This window comes from Lagopus muta, chromosome 2 (assembly GCF_023343835.1).
Source record: "Lagopus muta isolate bLagMut1 chromosome 2, bLagMut1 primary, whole genome shotgun sequence".
NCBI classification, from domain to species: Eukaryota; Metazoa; Chordata; class Aves; order Galliformes; family Phasianidae; genus Lagopus; species Lagopus muta.
In genome coordinates, this window is record NC_064434.1 from 26,487,400 (window position 1) to 26,513,720 (window position 26,321).

At 40.9% G+C, this 26,321-nt stretch overlaps 1 protein-coding gene across 1 annotated transcript; it reads right to left on the reverse strand.

The window, feature by feature from the left end:
• Positions 1 to 2,588: 2,588 nt before the first annotated feature.
• Positions 2,589 to 26,198, reverse strand: LOC125688620 (uncharacterized). Its single transcript, XM_048934821.1, is given in 5 exon segments — positions 2,589 to 3,946; positions 3,949 to 4,867; positions 5,632 to 5,842; positions 5,942 to 6,601; positions 25,924 to 26,198. Coding segments are annotated over 5 exon segments (2,478 nt in total). The 3' UTR covers positions 2,589 to 3,533.
• Positions 26,199 to 26,321: the final 123 nt, after the last annotated feature.

The following is a 26,321-nucleotide window of genomic DNA, read 5'->3' on the forward strand; positions in this document are numbered from 1 at the left end:
TTCTTTTTTTTCTATAGGACTACACTATTTACACTGCGTTATATTTTCTATAGTATTAATGCATCATGATCTTTGTAGTCTGTGGGGACAGGAGAAGGGGAAACGGCCATAAACTTGAGCATAGGAAGTTCCATACCAATATGCAAAGGAACTTCTTCACAGTAAGGGTAACAGAGCACTGGAAGAGACTACCCAGGGAGGTTGTGGATTCTCCTTCTCTGGAGATATTCAAGACATGCCTGGACATCTATCTGCTATAGTGGGCCTGCTTTAGCAGGGGGGTTGGACTGATGATCTCTAGAGGTCCCTTCCAACTCCTATAATTCTGTGATTCTGTGATTCCTGGTGGCAGAAATATTTCTGCATTTGACACTTTCCTGTATGACACCCTGGTGATCAAATTGGATTAAAAAATGGATTTGACAGATGGACCACCTGCTGGATAAGGAATTGTCTGGATGGTCACACTTAGAGAGCTGTAGTCAGTAGTTCACTGTCCAAGTGGAGACCGGTGACGAGTGATATTCCTCAGGAACTGGTGTAGGAACCAGTGTTCTGTGACGTCTTGGTAGGCAACATAGACAGTGGGATCAAGTGCACCCTCAGCAAGTTTGCAGGTGACACTAAACTGAGTGGTGCAGCTGACATGCTAGAGGGAAGGGATACTATCCAGAGGGACCTGGGCAGGCTTGAGTGGTGAGCCCATACCGACCCCTTGAAGTTCAACAAGGCCAAGTGCATGGTCCTGCACCTGGATAGGAACAATCCCAAGCATAGACAAAGGTTGAGCAGAGAATGGCTTGAAAGCAGCCCTGAGGAGAAAGATTTGGCAGTGTCAATTGATGAAAGATTCAGCATGACCAAGCAGTGCTTGCTTGCAGACCAGAAGGCCAACCATATCTTGAGTTGCATCAAGGGAAGTGTGACCAACAGTTTGAGGGAGGTGAGCCCCTTTATTCTGCAAAATAAATCTCATTTGCTTATTCTCTCTTAACTTCTGGTTTCTAACATAAGCCAACATGCTTTCATCATCATCATCTCATGTTAGCAAACTTATTTCCCAGATCTGAAGAACTGAACTAATTAAGTTCCTTCCTTAATTTGAAGCTGATATGGTGTTTTACTTTAAGGAAACTGTATTCAGTAATATTAACTTGAGTGGCTTGTGATTGATTTCTTCTTCTGAGAAACATAAAAACTTTTCAAATCTCTGCATACAACAAAACTAATATTATAAAATATCTGCCTAAACTGATTTAGAATTTCCTTTTGGTCATACTCCTGAGATTAAACATCTGAAGGAGTTTGCCTTTTAAACCAATCTCTTCAGTTTTGAATTCCTCTTTAACCATAAATATGTTAATTCTCACTTCCTTTTGTCATTTTATTTCCTTCTCATACACAAAATCATAGAATCATCAAGGCTGGAAGAGACTCTTGAGATCATCAACTTGACCAGTTGACTTGACTTGATTCAGCCATCAAATTGACCTACTGCGTCTTTTCATTAACCACGTCCCTCAGTGTCTTGTCTGCACATTTCCATTTGGGGAGAAAAGTAAAAGCTTTCATTGCTGCTGTATACTTTGGTGTGAGTGTTCCAATTTATTTTGAAGATTTTTATTTTATTACCATGTCCTTTGCTACATAACCGGCTTATAGTATACCAGCTTTATTTTTCTGTTCATAACATTTCAGTTGTATAAAAATTGTACTCACTTTTCACATGATAAATGAGTGTAATGCTTGATAAGAGGCTTTGATTTAAACAAATTAGAATTTGATTAATTTAAACTCTAAGAGTGACTATTTTATTTATTCTTATGGTTTCATTTGTTAAGTGCAAAGATGTTTTTGTCTGTTTGTTTGTTTGTTTCTCTTCAGAAGAAAGGGAGGGAGATCATTTGCTTCTAAGTGACGGGATTCAGAAGTTTCCAACAGGTCATATGGCATCTTTTTTCTTGTTCATCAATAAATTATAAATAAATAGCATAGTTGGATATATTATGTATGCTTTGAATGTCAGGTTTCATAAAAGAGTATCCTGTCTACTAAAGCTGATTTTGTATAGTGGGGAAAGAAAAGCCTTTTTCCTTTGCTTAATAACCACTGAATATTTCAGAACCCATATGTATACAAAGTGAAAAGAAATACAATTGTAAGAAGTTTTTTTGGTTTTGTTTTTTTTTAATGAAAATGTAAACTCTATAATAATTTTTCTGATTTTTATGAAATCATCTTGTTTTGGTACATAGTTTAACACCAAATCAGTCTTTTTCCTGAATACAAAATATTTTGCTATATATCTTACATGTAATACTGAATCTCAACAGTAAAACAATAATATCAACAGATAAGTGAAGAAAAATATAGCTATATGTTTTTCTCTTCATATAAGTAATATTTCATATTTTCAAAGTAAATGGTAAATACTTTCATCAATTATATAATCTAAACAGAAGCATTTCATTTTGAAATACTCGTATACGAGTATGCAAGTAGACATGCCATGTGTAATGTTGCATTGTCTCCTGCGGTACTGACCTAAAACCAGGCCAGGACCAAATGACTGCACGCACACACCAATATGATGAACAGCAAAATGGCCTTTATTACACGTGAACTCTAGCTTATATAACCTATGTGCTTCGTGTACGCCCCTAAGGCACGTGCCACACATCAATCATAGAGCAGGGAGAGGGCCTATCGCGTCACATCCCGTGGGGGGGTCTCTCAGTCTCGCAGTTGCTGACAACATCTCCCCCTCTCCAAGCTCAAGAAAGTCTACTACAACTCGAGAGGACCCTAACCGCGTACACCCCGAAATCCCCGCATTGCGCCTATACATGCCATTGTCCTCTCGGTTAAGCCTTGCCCCGTTACATCCCGATTCGCAGAATAATCCTACCCTAATAACCCTATAACCTATTAACCTAATGACAACCTATTAACTTAATAATCCTAATGATTTAATCTTAAACGTGAGTTCTACATAAGACTATATATTGCATTCTTAGATGATGCTGATTTGTTCGTCTTAGCATTTGCCATACGAGTCATTTGTCTCAGCATACACTATACCTATATATGTGTAATATACCTATATACCTAATATAACTATATACTTATATACCTATATGCCTATATGTATAATATGACTATAAGCACTAAGCATATTAATGTTAGACCTAATGCAACTATAACTGAATATAGAATAGAGTTAAACAGAGTTAAACATTCCCGTCGCATTGATGAACCATCCCAGAAGCACTTCCCATCAGTGGTGTTCTCCGTCCTTCTTTGCTCTCTCTAAGACGTGATGTCTCTCTCTCTTGTGTCGTGGTGAACAACGATGAAGGCTTTCTGTCCACTGCCTCTGATGTGTTTTAGGTGTTTTAGCAGTTGGTACCTCGTTAGCATGAACACCTTTCTTTTGTGGGTAAGCTGTTCAGGAGCGACTCCTTCTCTTGTTCTTTCGCCGATCTCATCTGTTGTCTGGGCCTTCCCAGGAGTCAATGCTGTAAAGGGAAGACTTATGTTCCAGTTAGTTCCTTGCTGATGTCTGGCCTAATTTTTCGCGACGGTATCCATACTATTTTTCCCGTTTCACAATGTTTTACTGCTGCATAGCCTCTTCCCCATACTAGAATCATCCAGCCCGCCTCCCATTCCCCATTATCTGCTTTTATTTTTACTGGAGGCCCTTCGCTCAAAACTTTGGGCTGCCAATGTTTCTGTACAGGGCTTCTACTGCAATCTCCACGTTCAAAGTGATTCAATGAGTAAATGGCTTTAGATAGAATCTCTGCTTGTCTTTTAACAGGAATTGCACTCTGATACCCTTCCTCCTCACCTAGGACGCGTAACTTTTCCTTGAGGAGGCGATTGGCACGTTCTACAATTGCTTGTCCCTGAGAGTTGCCAGGGATTCCTGTGGAATGAGATATCCCCAAGCTGGTAGCCATTCCTGGGTCGATTTTGAGATGAAGCAAGACCCATTATCTGTTTTTATCTGGCCGGGCAACCCCATTGCGGCTATTGCAGTGGCCCAATGACTCTGTGCTGCAGTTGAATTGCACTTTGTATGTTGAGTGACTGATATCATAGAAGAAGCTGTATCTACAGTAACGGCGAGCCATGGACGAGGGGCCATACGGGGTTCCCATGTGAAATCTGTCTGCCAGATCTGTAATGGCTTTAAGCCACGGGGGTTAACACCTGCACGAATAGTTGGGGCAGAATTGCAATATGGACATGCCTGAACTACATTACGAGCTGTTGGCAAGGGAATAGAGCAGGTTCGTGCCAAAGCCTTGGCACCTATATGAAGAGATGCATGAAGATCATGCGCAGTTCTGACAGTGAAGCATGACGTACCTGCAATCTTGTCAGCAACTGCATTACCCATTGTAAAAAACCCTGGAACCTCTGAATGACTGCGGACATGTAGTATAGCCACGGGAGCTGAGCGAGAGGCCAACGCTTCTTCTAACAATCCGGCTGCTGTAGTACTCGGATGTCCTTCTTGACCCATGCGTGCAAGCAGCTTAGCTGCAAAAGCAGAGTCAGTAACTACATTGCATGGAATTTCTTGCCATAGACGAAGTGCTATTGTTACAGCCATAACTTCCAATATTTGTACGCTAACTGTCCGGTCACAAAAAATAGCTGAGCTCCACTTATTGTCTGAGTTTTGCCACACTACAGCTCCTTGTCCAGTAGATGAGGAGGCATCTGTGAACAAGGTAGGCCCTTCCAGAGGGGAAGTTTGAACGCGGCATCGGAGGGAAACATGGAGGGGTTTTGCCAGCTCAAAGATAGGCAGAGAGTCAGTATATTCAATTGCTGTTAGCTCCAGTGGCACTATCTATGAGTATGAAATTACAAAGATCCTTATACAAACATAACCTTTCCCAATGTATGCCAACATTGTCTCAGGTACCTGTTGGAATGTACCTCCAAATGACAAACATTCCATTCAATATCAAGGCAGATGTCTCAAGCCTTGAGAGCATTGCTCTCACAAGCAAATCCTTGTTGCTTGTTCTCCAGGCCTCAATCTGGCCACCTGTCCCTGAAGGGAATCCATTCTGATGCCCACAATGTATACTGCACTGGCTTAAAAACCATGCGCATCAGATTCATTACATCACGAGGAAAGAGAAGACCTGATGCTGTCAGGACTTCTGATGCATTTAAAGCAAGGAGTGATTTCAATCCCTGTTTCTCTACACAATCTATCAGGTGTGTGATGTCTTTCAGATTGAGGGGTACCCCTTCTGGGATTCTGTTACTGTTCCCTACTACCAGGAAGATCTCCAGTACTTTTCCTTCCTCTATCAGGCTAGATCTAAACTTTCCACAATCTGTTAGTGCATCTCTCTTAACTCCTAAATGCAAATTCACCTCTCTCCTTTCGCTATCCTTTTCAGTCACAGCTGGAAGCTGCGGGCTCCGCACCCCTCCCCTCAGACCCATCTCTCTTTGATCGTGCACTGACTGTTGTAGAGGCTTCTGATTGGTTGCATACGCACTCAATCTTGTGAAAGGATGTGTGGGTCGAATCAGTGGGTCTGAATGCTGTGGCAGGGAGTGGGTCCGGAGGCTCTCGTCATTTTGTCTTTCTCCTACGGGTGCAACCTGAGCAGACAGCGCTGCCCACACGCCACCTACTCCTTCAGGCGCGATCAGGGTGGACAGTACTGGCCGGACATTATCATCCGAGCGCCTGTAAGTTACATCGCTTCCCTTTCTCTCTGCTGTTTTTTCTTCTACCGCCTCTCTAACTTTTGACCAATCCGTACCCGAGCCTTGCCCGCAGTCCCCACCCCCCTGGGTGTTACTGCATTCCACCTCCAGAGAAGAGACAGCAAGTGTCCCATCCCAGCTCACTTCTTTCCCTGCCCCCGCAGGTGGTATTAGATTACACAGAGAAGGATACAGCGGTTGTCTTGGATACGGCTGGGGAGTTTCAACGACCTTGGATTCCTGCACTTGGCCGGTGTTGCATGATAAAAGTGCAGACAGTTTAGCGCAGTCTTCTTCTACTTGTTTATGCGAAGCTGAAGCCGAGGGGGGAGCGAAGGGGGGTGCCGAAGGTGCGGACGAGATGTTAGTCGCCATAGCTGAGGGCATATTTGCGGTGTTCTTTTCCTCAGGGGACCTGCAAGAAAGTACGCTTCCCGCGCCACTTCTCTCGGCATTAGTAAATTCCAAACCTATCATAACGCGTGCAGTCTCAGGAATTCTATCTTCTTCTCTAGCGGCTTTAAGAGCCCCAAGAATTAACCCCCAGATTTTTAGCTCCGCTGCTTTTTGCTCCTCTATCGCACGCTGCGCAAGCGTGGATGTAAACTGATCCCATTTATCAGGATCTAAAATGTCCTGAGAGGAGGGAAGATTCCACTCCTTTTCCAGGCGAATAAGTACAACTGAAATGTCCTTCTTAGAAGGGGCATTCCTGCTGTGATAGTCCTTACAGAACTGAAGGACCAACTTAATAACTTGATCCATCACCAGCACGGCACTGATGTCCCGAATTCGAGAGCGACCTGCCACCAACCACAGGCTATCACCACCCCCGAACTTCCACAGCAGCCAGCTGCTGCAGGCACGCCCTTAGGCGAAATACCGCAACACCACGGTCTTCCACGGCCAACCCGTAATTACCTCATTACGGCATTGGAAATTCCGCAGGCACGCAGGAGACTTTAACGCAAGTTGGCTTCTCATGCAAGGGGGATCCTCACAAGTGGGTTCCGCACTGGTTCCTCACACGGGGCACCAATGTTGCATTGTCTCCTGCGGTACTGACCTAAAACCAGGCCAGGACCAAATGACTGCACGCACACACCAATATGATGAACAGCAAAATGGCCTTTATTACACGTGAACTCTAGCTTATATAACCTATGTGCTTCGTGTACGCCCCTAAGGCACGTGCCACACATCAATCATAGAGCAGGGAGAGGGCCTATCGCGTCACATCCCGTGGGGGGGTCTCTCAGTCTCGCAGTTGCTGACAACAGTGTAACATATTTTTCTTAATGAAAGCTCTTTTAAAATCTCTTATTCCAGTGTCTGATGCATTGTTCAAATTTGTAATCTTGGAAGCAAGTGAACTACACACAGCAGGGTGCTGAGTGAAGGAAGGGAATCTGTGTTGTCACGTGAACTATGTGGAAAAGCAAACAGCTTGTAAAAGCCCACAACATTTCATGAATAAAAGATAAAGCTAATTCAGAAAGGTGGTTGTGCTTTAGACTACATATTTCAAGCTTCTATGTGTAAGATTTGTCATCTTTTTAATTAATTTTTAATATTTCATGATGCAGATTTCCATTCTGCAGCAATTTTTTTATATTTTTTTTAAAAATTTAATAAATTACTCAAAAATAGTAATGAAACACAGAAGCAGAGATAGAAGTTACTGAAATTTAGGAGCACTAAGACCACATTTCACTTACATATTTAGTTGTTCTTTGTTCCAATAACTGTGCCATTCAAATATAAGCCTATTATGTCCATTTTACCTATTTTCTAAGGGCAAATGTCCACCACAGACTATTTTCGTAAATATAAAATACATGTGCTACTACATATACTTAAACCTTTAAGAAGTTATTTAATAAAGAAAATATATCTTTTTTGTATCTTAGAAGATAAAGACTATCATTTAAGATACTGATTAATCTGCCAAAATGAAATGAGGACCCTAACTTTAATGTGTGCTCTTGCACAAAATATCACTGGGCTCATCAACCCTGACAGATTTAGCAGGCTTCATTAACCATCAGTTAAATTAGTCATAACTTCTTAACATTATTGGCTAATTGCTTTGTGAATCTGAGGTAACTCCAGAGTATACTAAAGTTCCATATCAATACAATAATCTTATACTTCTCAGTATGATATCATACTATTTAGGTCTTGATTGATGCTTCACTGATGCTCCAGACGTTGGAATAGATTCTATTTCATTCCTACATAGAAAAAAACTGAATAGTAGAGTGAAGATTTCATATTCAGAACCAAACACAGTTTTCGCTACTCTGAAGGTCATTAAAAGTGGCCAGCTGGAATTTGCAAAGTGGCTACTGTGAAATATTTCAACACACACACACACACACACACACACACACAAAAAAAAAAAAAAAAAAACAACCAATAAAACAAATACTGTAGAATCAAACCTAGTCAATCACTACCTAGAATATTGCAGTTGTCTTCCAACCTAATTGGCTGATGTGGCCAAACCACTCTGTAAGATGTTTGAGTAGTTGTGGCAATCAGGTGAAGGCCCTAGTCATTGGAAAAAAGGTATTATCATACCATTTTTAAAAAGGGTAAAAAAGATGACCCCAGGAACTACCAACTTGTCAATCTCATCTCTGTACCAGAGAAGATCATAGAGCAGATTCTCCTGGAATCTATGGTTAGGCACATGGAAAGCAAAGAGATGATACAAGAGGACCAGCATGGATTCACCAAGGGCAAATCTTGTTTGACCAACCTATTTGCCTTCTATGATGGTGTCACTGCATCAATGGACAAGGGAAGAGACACTGATGTCATCTATCTCAACTTCAGTAAGGCCTTTGGCATGATATCCCACAACGTCCTTCTCCCCAAATTAGAAAGATAGGGATTTGATGGGTGGACCGTTTGATGGACTAAGAACTGGCTGCAGAATTGAGTCTAGAGAGCGGTGGTCAATGGCTCAATGTCTGGATGGAGATCAGTGGTGATTGGTGTCCCCTAGCGGGTGGTGCTGGGGCCAATACTCTATAGTATTTTAATTAGTGACGTTGACAGTGAGGTCGAGTGCACCCTCAAGAAGTTTGCTGATGACACCAAGCTATGGGGTGCGGTCAACACATCAGAGGGACAATTATGCTATCTAGAGGGTCCTAGACAGGCCTGAGCAGTGGGTTCAGGTGAACCTCATGAGGTTCAACAAATTCAAGTTCAAAGTCTTGTACCTGGAAAAAAGCAATCCCATTGGTGGATGAAAGGATTGAGAACAACCCTACCAAAAGTGACCTGGGGATACTGGTGGATGGGAAGATGGACATCAGCCAGCAGTGTGCCCTCGCAGCCCAGAAGGCCAACCATATCCTGGGCTGCATCAAAAGAAGTGTGACCAGCAGGTCAAGGGAAGTGATCCTGCCCCTCAACTCTGTGCTAGTGATGTCTCACCTAGTTTACTGCATCCAGATGTGGAGTCCTCAGTACAGGAGAAACATAGACCTGTTGGAGCATGTACAGAAAATAGCTAGAGCTCTTCAGCCTGGAAAAGAGAAGGCTTTGAGGTTACCTTACTGAAAGGTGACCCTTTCAGTATCTAAATGGGAGCTACAGGAAAGAAAGGGACAGACTCTTTAGTAGGGTCTGTGGTGATAGAACAAGGGGAAATTTCTTCAAGCTGAAAGAGGGTGAACTTAGGTTGATATAAGTCTTTTACAGTAAGGGTGGTGAGGCACTGGAACAGGTTTCCCAGAGATGTGATACATACCCCATCCATGAAGACTTTTGAGGCAAGGCTGAATAAGTTCCTGAACAACCTGATCTAACTGTGGGTGTACCATTTTATTGCAGGGGAGCTGAACTAGATGAACTTCAGAAGTCCCTTCCAACTCTAAGGATTCTATGATTCTAAACCAGTAGGACACTACTAAACTACCACTTCAAGAAATAATGTGTTAGGTTGACTTTTTTTTCTTACAAATGTATCACTGCTTGATCCAAATGTTTTGAACTGGAGTAAAGAATTACTGAATGAATACTGTCCTCTTTTACAGTAAGGCAGATAAAAGAGTTGCAATTGCACATATGCTTGCTACAAGAAATAAAGCAAAGCAGGAATGATTCCCTTCCAAAAGAAAGAACTAAGTATTTACATTTATTCTTGTCTTTAGGAATTACTGGGATGAAAGTCTAAAGATAATCACATATTTGCATGTAAGCAAGTGTAGGCTGAGCCCAGCAGTGCACCTTCGTGCCAGCAATGTTCTGATATTGCACTTCAGACATTTTAGAAGTTGGAGAGCTAGTCACAAGAAAGATGATGCACCCAATTGTGTTGTCCATTCCTCTTTAACATGAATGGAAACAAATCACACTTGCAAAGCTGCTGTCTGTGTATATGGTTGTTCTCTTCTGAGAAAAGGCACCTGTAATTGCTTCTAAATATCAATAGCTGCATTCCAGAAATGGGAGCTTCAAACCTATGAATTGAAGTCTATTTTTGAGTAGAATTCCATAATCACCAAATTACAGGATTACCTTCCCACTTCGCTGCTGTAACTGGGTCATGATACAGCAGAGAATTAAAGATTCATAGCTTGTGCCTGAAAGGAAAATCAGGACATCGCTCTGTTGCTAAGCATTGAGCAATGTGCAGATGGGGAGTAAAGAATCTGTGATTCTAGTATTTGGTCCTAGAGTATTAATGTATGGTAAGAACATTTTGTCAAGCGGTGCTTGCAACTGGGGCAACCAGTCTAGTGAGGATGTATCAAGCTGTAGCCCTATATGTAGTATGAATACAGGAATATTGTACTGTTTGTTACTCTTTCACTAAGGAACAGGACACCTTGGCTTCTACAGCTGCAGCACTGTAAGCAGTGCTAAGGGGCAGAGCTCAGGGATGGATGATGCAAGTAAGATGTACCACCTGTAACTTGCAGGAAAATAAAATTTGTCCTTGGTTATTCTCTGGTACCTGAATTTCCATACTCTTAAAAAAAAGATGACAATATTGTGCAAAAGATTCTTGAAAGATGGGGGAGGCTTACCATGCTGTTTTGGAGTTGTCTGAATTCTCAGCCACGTTGTTACATCTGAATGACAGAGGGATTCTGGAGAGATAAACAGTTCCTGGCAGTACTCTGAGCTACAGCAACAGCTTCTTGCAGTGGATCAGATCAGAGAGCAATGCAGGAGTAGGCATATTCTTGCTTTGGTTACTTAGTACTGAGGGTGTTCAAGAAAATAGAAGGTCAACATGAAGATAAACCACCTGCTAGGAGCACAGGTAGAGGCTAATTTCCTTGCTCGGAGTTTTAAAGTGGACAGAGGAAAATGTCAAAAAGAGGGCCCAAAAAATATATCCATCATTTTTTTAGTTTGTAGAATGGCACCTGGTAGCCTGAAGTATCAAGCACTTCCCAATGAGGATGCCCACTTGGCAAAAATAAATGGACAAGATGAGTGCATTGGAACACTGATACATAAACAGAGGAAATCCCAAAGTAGTGAAGTCACTACAAAAGTTATGGCTAGTCATAGGTTTTGCTTAATCACTCATAATGTTAATTAGGAATGAGACTAACATTTGATTAGAGAAATCAGAATCAACAACTGTTAAAATCAGGATGTTCAAGGATATTACAAGAAAAAAAAAAAAAAAAAAAAAGGTCCTGAGAAATAAAATATATCCTGGGAGAGCTGCTGTGTGGGGAACTGTTCCTTACCTGAGAGGCTGGAGATCATGAGAAATGGTTGTGACACAGACTTCCGCTTTGGAAATATGTTATGCAGGTATGTAACAAGATAGCACACGTCCATTATACTAGGTCTAGACTTTGGAGGCAAAGTAGGTAGAATAATGTTCTGGATCTAAAAGCCAGATAGCCATTCCATAATGGTCAGGGAATTTTTGACATATAAGAAAAAAAAAACAAAGATTTCCATATCGGAGCTTCTAGCCTATTTGGTCCACACAGTTTGGCTGCAAATACTTGCTTTACAGTCTCATATTTTTGCACTATATATTTATTGAGATTCCCTGTGGGCAAGAAGATGGACATGCACCAACATTGTGGTCTTGCAGCTCAGAAGACCAACTGTATCTTGGGCTGCAACAAAAGAACAATGACCAGAAGAACAAGGGAGGTCATTGTCGCCCTCTTCTCTGCCCTCATGAGGCCCCATCTGGAGTAGGGTGTCCAAGCCTGGGGCCACCAGCACAAGATAGATGCAGCACTGTTGGAGTGGGCCCAGGGGAGGCTGCAGAGATGATCAGATGGCCGATCATCTTCTTATGAAGGTGATCTTCTTGTCTCTCTTATGAAGAAAGGATGAGGGAACTTATAAGCAGGAGAGAGACCAAGTTTGTACATGGTCTAATAGTCACAAAACAAGAGGGAATGCCTTTAAACTAAAAGAGAGGAGATTTAGATCAGACGTTAGGAAGAAATTATTTACTCAGAGGGTGATAAGCTATCAGAACAGTTTTTCTAGAGATGTTGCCATCTTTGCTGCATCACAGCTGTGCCCTGTAGTAGAACTGTTGGAACTGAATGGAACCAGCTGTGTATAGCACAGGGCAGACCACAGCCTTGCTTCACAGAAGCTGCTTGGCTGCACCCTACTTCTAGCACTCGAGTTCCTGACCCAAAAACAAATAGACAGAAATATTTTGCTTGATTTTTCTTTGGTTGATATTGTAAAGTAGTAACACTGATTTTCTAAATGCGCTTATAAATTTGGTGAACTCCATTGGCTACCTTATTACATGAAGTGAAAAATAACAATTGTTAAATTGATATTTTAAAAGAAAAAGAAAACTTAATGTGACTATATAACCAAAACTGTTTGTTTCATATGTGAGTTGTTATGAACCATCTGAGTATAGCTTGAGTGACTCAGTATCTTAGCTCTGTAGCTCAGTTTTAATTAGAAAGACATGCTTTGCTGTATGATTTTCTTTTCCTGTAACATCAGCTTTGACCTTTGCAAATATGGAATATAAATAGTAGGAAATGCTTAAATGTGGTTTTGTGTTTTGTACAAATATTTTTTCAGGGACTCAGCACAGATTATCAAATTCATTTCTCTTTTCACCTAAGCAGATCCGTTAACTTAGTTCTTCAGAGTCCAAAGACCTGTGCACTTAATCTACTAATCCACCTAATCTCACAAATTATTGAAAATCCATTATCTTCAGTCTCAGGCTGAAATTCTATCAGAAAGACTATGACCTATGGGAAATCCAGATAATGAAAAATATTGCTCTAAATCATTTAATTTTTCACCACTTTAACTTTTTATTTTGCTTTGGGAAACAGAATTGACTCCTCATTTATTATTTTTCTTTTCCATTGGTACTCTCTGTATTTCTAACATTTTGCAATGTATTGAAGAAATATCTTTTGCATTTAGAACAACCATTCATTTTCTCCTAATTCCTGCTACAGTAAAGAAGCATGGGAAAAGCTACAAAAGTTTTGAAAATACAGGTTCTGAGTTAATAAACCAGATCTGAACATTTTAATTTAATGATTTATAAAATCAGCATTCTATAAAATTATTTTAGTGAAAGTATGTTGTCTTTGGAGGCATTTAAAATACTAAGATGGTCATAAAGTGATTATTCAATCAGAAAATCTTGAGAAGATATGTGAAATTTGAAGACATTTGAACTGCTAAGTGGAAGAATGTGTTTCTTTTTCTTTTGCCATTTTAAGTGAATAAACATCTGTGATCTGTTCAGTTCAATGCTGGAAAATGTATAAGAAGAAAAATGCGCACTCTTCTATTTCTTTGCTCTTAGCTCAGGAACATCTCAAATGGCTTCATCTATGATGGTGCATATTTAAGAACAACACCAGCCTGAAGTATTCTTTAGAACTGCCTATTTCCAAAATAGCTAATGTGAGTTGTGACAATGAAACATGTCAAAGATTTCATCACATTTCTAAGATTCCACACAACTTAAGCACTGTGAATAATAGCTTGTGATTGGACTTATGCTTGAGATTGGATATATGAATAGCCTATCTTATACTCAACATTATAGATTACTTTCTTGACATGATACTAATTTGCCAACCTACGTAATTATTGTCTGTTGGTGGAAAAAAATGTCTTCACATTTGAATGCTTAAGGACACTGAACTGTATTTGGAATTCAAGGCACATTTACACCTTTCCAAAATGATGTGTGTTAGCAATTATGGTATTAAAGTCTCTCTCATTTTAATGTCAAGCAAGCAACTTTTTAAGGCTAGGTTTGAAAAGCAACATGAGTGACAACACCACTGTTCTGACTGGCCTGAGCTTCCTCTGCCCTCACTAATTCCGAGAGTGGAATTCTGCAAAAAAGTGTAACACTCATTTGAGCTACCTGTTTTTGAGTCAAGATGATCATGTATATTCAGTAGAGATAGGAGGGCTTGACAGCTCTTCTCTTCTGCTTCTCATAAGTTGCCATTCGAACAAAATTATTTGAAAATGGAAGTGAATTTAACTTTTATATGTATATATCACATCTCTCATTCCTTGTTCCACAGCACAGCACAAAAATGTCCTAACCTCTGCACAGCTGTTCATCAAAGCGTTTATGTCTCTGATTTATGTCCTTCATACTATGTTACTCTTGATTTTGTAATGAATTTTGAGAGTGAATTCTTTGTCTTGTTTTGAGGCTATAGCTAACATATCACATAGGTATTCCTGCCTTCTTCTTTAAGAGCCAATGACTCAATTCAGTATCATCTGATTTTCAATCAGTTCAGGTACTGATTTTAGTCCTACTTGACTTTTATCTTTTTATGGTTTATTTATTTGATTACCATTTTCAGATATTTAAAAGTCACGAGTAATGCTGTTAAGAAATTTAGGTGTTCCTCTTTTTTTTTTTTTTTTTTTTTTTTGCATATAGATGCGTATACATTTTATGTGGCAAGACTTTGTTAGCAGGGTGTGTGAAGAGTTCTCAGCCTTGAGAAGATAGGACCTGACCCATGCTGAACACAGCCACTTCCATCTGTCTCCATTGGCCCCACTGCAGAACACACTGGACAAACAAACAGGAGTTATGAGAAAGCAAGTAGAGGAGTCAGTCCATGATTGTAGTTAGTAAATGATCTCCCTGTCTTTATCTTGAACCAAAGGAATTTGAATCCTATTTTCTCCTCCTGTCCTGATGAGTGGAGATCTATTACCCAGTCAAGGTCAATCCATGACAGTCTCTTTGTGAACTTTGTTAGTCCAACTATAAATACTGGCTTTGAAAATAAGTCCTACAAATCATCCTCAGGTCATTTCAAACTTCTTCGAATATTTTTTTAATATTTGAATCTCATGTTGCCAGTAAAAAAGATCAATCACATTAAACTAGGACCTGTCTAGATTTGGAAGTCTTTCAGATCTGCATGTAGAATCTATTTCAAAGTAATAATATTCTCAACATGAAATATTATTGTAAAATAATTATTAAAAGTAAGCTGTAGACAAGTCTTTAGAGGCCTGACTTTTCGAAAGACAGAGTTTCTGGAATAATTTCCTTAATCATTAATGGAAAATTGAATAGATTCAATAAAATTTGAATTTGATATATAGCAATACTGGACCGTTTATATCAGAACAGCATTAATGCCAAAATTATTGTCATCATTTGAACTTCAGGACTTCAGGACTATTAACTTATGTTCAGCTGTTATATAAGAAAAACAAATGCACCTAAAGCTTTCTGAAGGCATTGTCTTACTTTTGATTTGAAATGGGCAACAGAGAGACAAGTTGTTCTTTAGCTGTTACTCCCAGTTATTACAGAGAATGGCATCCAGTAACACTAGAAATATCTAAAACATCTTAACCATATGCAATATCAGGCATCTTGTCACCATGATAAAAGTTTGGTAAATTGTTCATTTTTCTTTAGGGATGAGTTTTTTTTCTTATGGTGTTTAAATTTCCAGTTCAGTAAGAAACAAATTACAAATACAGCTAGGTGGGGCTCTTTAATTAATTAATCTTATTTTTATGAAGTGAATAAAAACAGTCTGTCTCTGAACTCGTTGTTGTGTCAGTGTAGACCAGAGAATATCTTCAGTTTTGATTCAAAAGAAGTATTAAAACAAGTGTAAAGTAGTGCTTTATATGAAAAAAGAACCCTTACCTATATGGAAAAAAAAAAGTCAAAATGAACTGTAATTTGACTTCGAGTACAGATCTGTTTATATAAATTAATCTTGAATCAGATTAATGCATTGTTTAATCTGCAGTCAAATCTTATATTGCCCTTCTGAGATATTTAGTGAAAAAATGAAAATCTCAGAAGGGAACTTTGCATAAAGTAAAATCAATTCCACTCTCAAACTTTATCAAGTTAAAAGAAAGATAATTGCATTCATGTAGAAGTACAACAAACATAGTATTTTAGTTTTTCTGAGGACTTAAAGATTAAAGTAAACTTGGATTCTTGTGAAAACTCAAAGTTAATTATAATTATATACGTAATATATAGTTATAATCAGACTTCTTCAGACAGTTGATTTACTCATGTTTTCAAATATAAATAAACTTAAGGGTTGTCAAGTTTAGGACACATTTTACTTGTGTGGAATAATACCATAATAATCCAGTAATAGCTGTTTTGCAAAAAGATTTTGCTCTTAGAATATTCATATTCAGTGAAATCCATTATACTCTGAAAACATGTCTTTTATTATTCTAGGAGAAAAAAAATATCAGTACTTTTTTAACATCTTTTCCACTTAATTTTTTGTCTGTGTAATCTTATTAATATACTGTTATGTTCTTTAGGCTCTTCTCATTTTTCTGTTTACATCGAAAAATAAATATTTTATTTACCAACTCTTCAGGAAAATAAAATAATTTTTAAAAGTCAAACTCAAACATTAATTCAGTTATTTTTAAACAATTGTAAATATAATAGAAAATATTCCTGGCACAATAATATGTAATGAAATTATTTTACTCTAGGGAATACTTTCAAAGAAACAGAAGGAAAATATAAATTGAATTTTCAGCATCCCAGCAGATGTACTGTGCTGGTAGAAAAGCTGAAAAACAGAAGATGCAGTAAAAATTCATCAAAGAAATGATGGTATCTTTCATAGGAACGTAACATTTACATGGACTTTGGGTCATGTACACTGGTCTGTGGCTATGGTGATTCTGTTGTATAGAGACACAGATATTGTAGGAATTTATTCCTGGATACCACTTATCCTGCATCTAAAAAGTTCTAATTTCCAAACTGAATTTCTCCATCAGTTTAAATGACTTTTCTTCTTTGTCAGTATTTGTCTCCTAAATGATATAATACAGTCATTATCATCCTTCTGAATCTTTTTCTTTCCTGGGCTGAACAATCCAGTTTTCCTTTATTTGTCTCCTTAGGAACAGTTTTCAGATTTGTCCAGTAGTTTACCTCATTAGTTGATTTATTTGGAATTTTTTTTTTTCAGTTTTCTACATTTCAGCATTACCATAGCGTTATAAAATGGCATGGTATTTTGTCTTGTCTTTACTGACATCCCAGGAATGTTTTTCCTTTTTTTTTTTGTTCTTTTTTTTTTTTTTTTTGGCATCACAGAATCACAGAATCACAGAATCCTTAGAGTTGGAAGGGACCTTTAAAGGCCATCTAGTCCAACTCTCCTGCAATGAACAGGAACATCCACAGGTAGATCAGGGGAACATCCACAGGTAGATCAGGAGAACATCCACAGGTAGATCAGGGATATATATCAGGCATATATATATATATATATTTTGTTTTATTAATGCATGTGTCTTTGTATGTGTGCATAACCCAAACTGTGTATCCCCAATCCTTTGTTTCACAGCGCACACAGTTACTTGTAATATTTCTTGTCTCCATATGAGGTAATATTTTCCTGAGGAAATTATTACTCCCTAATTTTCTGCCATTCATAAACTTCATTAATACAATCTTAGATTATGTGCAAAGCAAGCCAATATAAATATCATGTTTGATAGGAGTTCCATAGGGAGGGGGTTCCCTCTTAATTAAGAGAGCAATTATTTGTAAGTCTGTCAGGTTTTGGTTTCTCCTAGTTATAGTAATCTTCTTTTCCCTAAGGAAAAGCAATTTCTGATCCTTGCTGTGTCAGATGTCCTGCTGAGATATATTGTGTTAGTTATACCTAATCATCAGTAAAATATTTAAATTTTATCAGGCACAAAATACTCAACATATTGAAAGTCGGATTTTACTCTTTTCTATTTCACTGTAAGTTTACAATGTGAAAATTTAAATAACTCCTACGTATCTCTTATGTTTAAAATTTATTGTTGGAGTTGATAACTGTTTAAAGATGCTTTCCATGCAGATCTTGATTTCTTACATAAATATATTATCAGTATAGGCATTCAGTAACTTGGCCACAGAACGTACAATTATAACCATAAGAAAAAAAAAAAAAAAAAAAAAAAGCTATAATTAATTAAAACCTCAACTTTCTATGTATTTGGAATTAAGGACGTGTGGAAAATCAAACCCTATAGCCTGTAAGGATATAGGGAAGCTATGTTTTATTGGCAATTGAGCAAAAGCCCTGGTGCAAGGGGGATAATTCCTCCAAGCTTGCACAAATAACATTTTTTGACCTTATGTCATTATTCATATTCCTAATTGTTCAGGACTGCTAATATTTCAAAAGAACTAAGAAGAGCAAGCAAAGGAGTAGTTATTCCTCTGTGAATTCTCATGACTGGAATGGAGGAATAGATGGTTGTAAACTTTAGCAAAGATAGGGAGGAAATAAGGTGTGGGAGTGTTGCCCTTTACACACCAATGACCACCTGGAGTCCATGGAGCTCCTTATGGAGATAGAAGAAAAGCTGACAGAAAACTTATGGGTTAGGGTTAAAAGGAAGTCAGAGGAGGGAGACATCACAATGCAATTCTTCAATGGGCTGCACAGTCAGGAAGACCAAGTGGATGAAACCCTCTGCAAACAGATAGGAGCAGCTTCACATTCACAAAACATCATCCTCATGGGAGTTCTCATCAACCTCAATATCTGTTGGAGGGACAACACAGCAGGGCACCAGAAATCAAAGATCTTCCTAGAATTCGTTGATGATAACTTTCTCTTCCAAGTGGTACAGTAACCCACAAGAAAAGGTGCATTGTTGGACCTTGTCCTCAGTAATGAGGAGGGGCCGGTGAGTAATGTGAAGCTCAAGAGCAGCCTTGGCACAGTGACCACAAAACGATGGAGCACAAAATCCTTAGGGCATCAAAGAGGGTGTGCAACAAGCTTGCTATTCTGGGCTTCAGAAGAGCAGATTTTGAACTCTTCAGGGAGCTGTTTAGCAGAGTAACATGGGAGTAAGCCCTGGAGAGAAGGGGGACCCAAGATAGCTGGATAGTATTCAAGTACCATCTCCTCCAATCCCAGAGGCAGTGCATCCTGAGAGAAAAAAGAAGGTAAGCAAGAATGCAAGGAGGCCTCTGTGGATTAACAAGGAGTTCTGGACTTACTTAAGCTCAAAAAGAAAGTGTATGGGGAGTGGAAGCTGGAACAGGTTACCTGGAAGTGCAGTAAAAAAGTTGTTTGAGCAGCCAGGGATCAGGTTAGAAAAGCTGAAATCCGGATAGAATTAAATCTAGCCAGGGTCATCGAAGGACACAAGAAGAAATTTTACAGGTATATCAGTGATAAAAAGAAGGTCAGGGAAGATGTGGGCTCTGTCCAGAATAAACTGGAGACCTGGTCATGATGGATACATAGAAAGCTGAGATGCTTAATGACTTCTTTGCGTCGATCTTCACCAACAAGGGCTCTAGCCACCGTGCAAAAGCTGCAGAAAACAATGGTAAGAAAAGTGAGATGATAAATCTACCTACTGTAAATGAAGATCAAGTTTGAGACCATATAAAGAATCTACAGGTGCACATATGGGATCCAGTTATATCCATCCGTGATCTTGAGGGAACTGGCAGAAGCAGTTGCCAAGTCACTACCCATCATATTTGAAAGGTCGTGGCAGTCTGGTGTAGTTTCCACTGACTGAAAAAAAGGGGAAACATAATCCCCACTTTCTATAAGGGAAAAAAAGTAGATCTAGGTAACTACAAGCCTGTCAGTCTCACCTCCATGCCTGGTAAGATCATGGAGCAGATTCTCCTGAAGGTCTTACTAAAGCACATAGAAAATAAAGATGAGCTGTTTGGTAGTAACCAACAAGCCTTCACCAGGGGCAAGTCATGACTGACAAACTTGGTGGCCTTTTATGATGGAGTTACAATGTTAAAGTAAAAAGGAAGAGCATCTGATGTCATCTACCTGGACTTGTGCAGAGCATTTGAAACTCTCACACATGGCATCCTGATCACAAAAGTGGAGAAAAATGGACTTGATAATGTAGCGGAAATGCTAAGTTCCGGCTTGAACCAGTGATTGAACACCTCATGGGAAGGCAAGGCCAACCCAGGGGAGCTCAGCTGCATGCAATGCATCTGAGTGACTGGAAGGGTTGAAGCCAGGATCCACCCCTTTAAGGTTTAAAGGATTTAAAGTTTGGCAGTGGAGGCAATGGTTTCTTGGAGTTCCTTACCTACCTGAGGCCTTGTAAGGGTAAGTAGATTCTTTCCTTTTTTTCTGTGCCTGTGACTGCCCCTTTTGAGTTTATCCTCGCTTGTTGCAGATTGCGATTTTGCTACTATGCTATCATTGCTGTGCTTTCCACTTCACTGTAGCATTACAGATGGATGGGCTGTTTGCTGGACAAGGAATTGGCTGGATGGTTGAACTCAGAGCTGTTGCCAGTGGCTCAGTGTCCAAGTGGAGAACAGTGATGAGTGGTATTCCTCAAGGATCAGTGTTAGGACTGGTGTTCTGTAACGTCTTTGTAGATAATAAGGATGGTGTGATCAAGTGAACCCTCAGTAAGCTTGCAGGCAACATCAAGCTGAGTGGAGCAGTGGATACATTAGACGGATGCCATCCAGAGGGACTGAATAGGCGTGAGAGGTGGGTCCATGCCAATACAAAATTCAATAAGGCCAAGTTCACAGTCCTGCTTCTGGGTTGGGGAATCCCAAGCACAGATACAGGTTTAGCAGAGAATGGCTTGAGAGCAGCCCTGAGGAGAAGGATTTGGGAGTGTTGATTGTTGAAAGATTCAGCATGAGTTGGCAGTGTATGCTTACAGCCCAGAAGGCCAACTGTATCTTGGTATATCAAGAGAAGTGTGACCAAGAGGTCTAGGAAGGAGACTCTGCTCTTGTGAAATCCTACCTGGAGTACTGCATCCAGTTCCAGGGCTCTCAACACAAGAAGGACATTGAGCTGTTGGAGAGGATACAGAGAAGGACCAAAGGGCTGGAGCACCTCCTCTGTGAGGACAGGTTGAGAGAACTGGGGGCTCTTCAGCCTGTAGAAGAGAATGCTCTGGGAGGATATTATAGCAACTTTCCAGCACCAGAAGCGAGCATACAGGGAAGCTGGGAGGGACGCTTCTTATAAGGTGTGCATCAACAGGATGAAGGGAAATGGTTTTAAACTGGAAGGGGGTAGATTTAGACTAGATATTAGGAATAAATTCTTTGCTGTGAGGGTGGTGAAGCACTGGAACAGGTTGTCCAATGAGGTTGTGGATACCCTCTTCCTGGAGGCATTCAAGGCTAGGCTGCATGGGACTTTGAGCAACCTGGACTAAAGGGAGGTGTCTCTGCCTATAGCAGGGGGGTTGGAACTAGATGATCTTAAAGGTTCCTTCCAACGCAAACCATTTTATGATTCTTAGAAGTTGATAAGGCCACGTGTCCAGATAAAGTACCTTAACACCAGTGCATGCCTGTGAACCAACAGGAAGAGTTGCAAGTAATCATGCTACTAGAAAACAGTGGTGTAACTGCCATCACTGAAACCTGGTGGGATAATTCTCATGACTGGACTGTGCCTGTAAGTGGCTACTAGCTGTAGAGAAGTGATAGATAAGGAGGGATAGGGAGGAGACATTTTATTCTATGTTAAGAAAGGAATAGAGTGTGAAGAGCTGTCTCCCAGGAACAGTCATAAGCAAGTCAAAAACTTATAGACAAGAGAGGCTAAGGAAACAAAAGCAACCTTGTGGTTGGTGTCTACCTTCTACAAGCTTCCTGACTAAGCAGAGCTACAGGTGGTGTTGCAATTGCAGGCTCTCATCTTGCTGGTGAATTTTAAGTACCCTGATATCTGCTGGAAAAATATCATGGCAAGATGTAAGCAATCCAGATGGCTCCTGGATTCTTCTTCTAATTCTTGAGCCAAGTAATAGCCTCATCAGAGGGTATGGAATACTGGGTCTGTTGCTCACCAACACAAGTTAACTGACTAGTGACATCAGGATTGGAGACTGCCTGGGGTGTAGTTACCATGCAGTGGTGGAGTGTACACTCCTGACAGATATAGTAAATAGTAAAATCAGGAAGTTTAAAAAAGCCGAATTCCAGCTCTTCAGTGAGTTAGTCAACAAAGCCTCCTGGGAAACTATTCCCAAGAACCTGCCCCCAGTGAATTTGTGTGGTATGGCTGACAAGCATAAAGGATGTGTTCTCATCTAGAGAGGTCTAGACTGATTCTATCAGTGTGTCCAGGAGAATTTCATGTGCAGTTGAATATGGCTGTTCCAAAAGGGACTTGGGGGTTCTGATGGATGGCAAGCTGAACATGAGCCAGCACTGTGCCCTTGCAGCCTAGAAAGCCAGCTGTATCCTGGGCTGCATCAAAAGAAGTGTATCCAACAGACTGAGGAAGGCAATCCTGCTGCTCTGCTGAGTGCTGAGCATTCAGATATGAAGACTTCACTACAGGAAAAAAGGGTAGACCTGGTTGAATGCATATGGATAAATGCTACAAAGATGGTTCAAGAGATGGAACACCAACATTGTGAGGACAGGCTGAAGGATTTGGGTCAATTCAGCCTACAGAAGAGAAGACTCTGGGCAGACTTGAAAGTGATCTTCCCTTCTCAGAAAGGGGGCTATAAGAAAGAAGGGGGCACACACCTTTAGCAGGGTGTGTTGTAACAAGACTAGGGGAAATGTTTCAGACTAGAAGAAGGAAAGTTTGGATAAGATAAAAGAACAAAATTTTTCACAAGTGGTAATGAAGCATAGGAACTTGTTGCCTGGATAAGTGGTGGATGCCCTGTCCCTGGAAACATTCAAGGTCAGGCTTCCTCTGCTGCACTGGGAAAGCACTGCCATCAAGACAAAAGAAGAGAACATTTTCCTCTGCTCAGCAGTGATGAGATACACTTGGAGTATTGGGTCCAATGCTGGGCTACTCACTAAAAGAAAGGATGGAAGGGGCTTGCTACAACTGCCAAAACTTCCATAATCATAGAATCACCAAGGTTGTGAAAGATCTACAAGATCATTCAGTCCAACTGTCCACCTACAACCAGTATGTCGCCACTAAGCCATGTCCCCTTTTACAACATATGAATTTTTCTTGAGCACCTCCCAAGTGGTGACTCAATCACCTCCCTTGATAGCCCATTCTAGTGCCTGACTACTCTTCTGGAGAATAAACTTTTTCTAACATCCAATCTCAATCTCCCATGGCACAACTTGAGGCCATTCCCCTCTAGTCCTTTTTGGAGTTACGCAGGAGTAGATGCCAACACCTAACTCACCACAACCTCCTTTCAAGCAGTTGTAGAGAGTGGTAAGGTCTCTTCTCTAGACTAAACAATCCCAGTTGCCTCATCCACTCCTTATAAGACTTGTGCTCCAGACCCCTCACCAGCTGTGTTGCTATTCTCTGGACATGTTCCAGGGCTTCTTTGTCTTTCTTGCAATGAGGGGCCCAAAACTGAATGTGGTACTCAAGGTATGGCATTAACAGTGCTGAGTACTATGTCAGTACTATGAGTACTGAGGGACTACTATGTCTTTGCTCCTGCTGGCAACACTATTTCTGTTACAAGCCAGGACACCATTGGCCTTCTTGCCTACCTGTGCAAACTGCTGACTCATTTTCATCTGAGCGTAAACCAACATCACATCCATTTCTTCCACACAGTCTTCCAGCCACTCTGCCCCAATTCTGTAGCATTGACTGAGGTGGTTGTGGCCTAAGTGCAGGACCCAGTGCTTAGACTTGTTGGACTTCATCCCACTGGGCTCAGCCTGGCTATCTAGCCTGTCCAGGACCTCCTAAAGGGCCTTCCTACTGCCAGGCATATTGACTCTTCCTTCCAGCTTTGTGTCATCTGCAAACATACTGAGAGTGCCCTCAATTCCCTCATCCAGGTCCTCAAAAAAGATATTGAACAGGCTCCAATATCATTCCCTGGGGAACATCCTTCATGACTTGTCACCAGCTAGATTTTGTTCTATTCACCACCACTCTCTGGGCCAGCCCTACAGACAGTTCTCAACACAATGATGATGATAATACACCTGAAGAACACAGTTTACCAATAAATTAGAGATTCGCCCAAAGCAGAGATTTGGATTCGTTCAGGCTAAAGAATAAAAGCCTGAGGAATCATATCTCATATTCTACTGTTTTGTGGGAGGACACAGAGGAAATAAAGTCAAACTTCTGAGGCTGTACAGAAGAGGCTGAGAGAGAGTGAGCACAGTTTATAACAAGAAAAATACAAATTAAACTTAAGATTAAGCAGTGGAAAAGGTTGCCCAGAAAGTTTGTAGAATGAGTTCATGGCCAAATCTTATACCTGGTCTCCAAAATATTGCTCTCTAAAAAATGTTTGGCAGATCTATTTACTACCAGTCCCTTCAAAGAAAGATCTGGGAAGAAAAGATTAGATTTAAATTTGAAAGTGAGATACGAGCTTCATTGACTGGTTGGGAAAAATTTCCTATTTAGTTTCATAGAATCACAGAATCACAAGGTTGGAAATGACCTATAAGATCATCTAGTCCAACCATCTTCTCATTACCACTGCTACCACAAGCACTAAACCATATCTCACAGATCCTCATCCAGACGACTCTTGAACACTGCCATGGACAGTGACTCCACCACCCCCCTGGGCAGCCATTCCAGTGCCTGACCACTCTCTGGAAGAAAAAGTTTTTCCTCATGTCTAATCTAAACCTCCTTTGGTACAACTTGCAGCCATTTCCCCAGGTTCTGTTTGTCACCTGGGAGAAGAGGCCAAATCCCTCTTCACCACAACCTCCCTTCAGGAAGTTGTAGAGTGCAATGAGGTCTTCCCTGAGCCTCTTCTTCTCTAGACTGAACAATCCCAGCTCCCTCAGCTGCTCTTCATAAGACTTGTGCTCCAGATCCCTTCACCAGTTTTGTTGCGCTTCTCTGGGTCTCAATGTCTTTCCTGTAGTCAGGGGCCCAAAAATGAACACAATACTCAAGGTGCAGCCTCACCAATGCTGAGTAGAGGGGAGTGATCACCTCCCTGCTCCTGCTGGCCACACTATTTCTAATGCAGGCCAGGATGCCCTTGGCCCCTCTTGTCCACCTGAGCACACTGTCGGCTCATGTTCAGCCAAGCATCAAGCAGCACCCCCAGGTCCCTTTCCTCTTTACAATCATCCAGCCACTCAACCCCAAGCATATAACACTGCATGGGGTTGTTGTGCCCAATGTGCAGTACCTGAAACTTAGACTCGTTGAACCTCATCCTGTTCACCTCAGCCCAGTGAGCCAGCTTATCTAAATACCTCTGAAGGGCCTCTCTACCCTCAGGCATATCAACACCACTTCCCAACTTGGTGTCATCTGCAAACTTACTGAGGGCGCACTCAATCCCCTCATCTAGGTCATCAATAAAGATATTAAACAAGATGGGTCCCAGTACTGACCCCTGGGGGATACCACTTGAAATGGGTTACCAGTTGGACTTAACTCCATTCACCACTACCTGTTGAGCACGGCCCTCTAGTCAGTTCCTTATCCTAAGAAGGGTATACCTGTCCAGGCCACGGGCAGCCAGTTTCCCCAGAAGAAGCCTGCGAGAGACCATGTCAAAGGCTTTGCTGAAGTCTAAGTAGACTACATCAACAGCCCTTCCCTCATCTACCAGTCTGGTCACCCAGTCATAGAAGGAGATGAGGTTGGTCAAGCATGACCTGCCTTTCACAAATCCATGCTGGCTGGGCCTGGTCCCCTGGACACCATGCATGTGCCATATGATCTCACCCAAGATGATTTGCTCCATTACTTTCTCCAGTCCGAGGTCAGGCTAACAGGCCTATAGTTCCCCAGATTCTCCTTATGGCCCTTCTTGAAGCTGGGAGTCACATCACCATGCCTCCAATCCTCTAAGGCCTCTCCAGTTAACCAGGAGTGGTGATAGATGGCTGAGAGCAGCTCGGCAATCACCCCCACCCGCTCCCTCAGCACCCAGGGCTGTAGCCCATTCGGTCCCATGGACCTGTGACAGTCCAGGCGGAGGAGAAGCTCTCTGACTGTCTCCACCGGAATCACTGGGGGCATATTCTGAGTAGCATCCCAGACTTCCAGATCAGGGCATAAAATGTCCAGAGGATAACTGGTCTGGCTATTAAGGGCAGATGTAAAGAAGGCATTGAGGACCTCAGCCTTCTCCTTGTCCTCAGT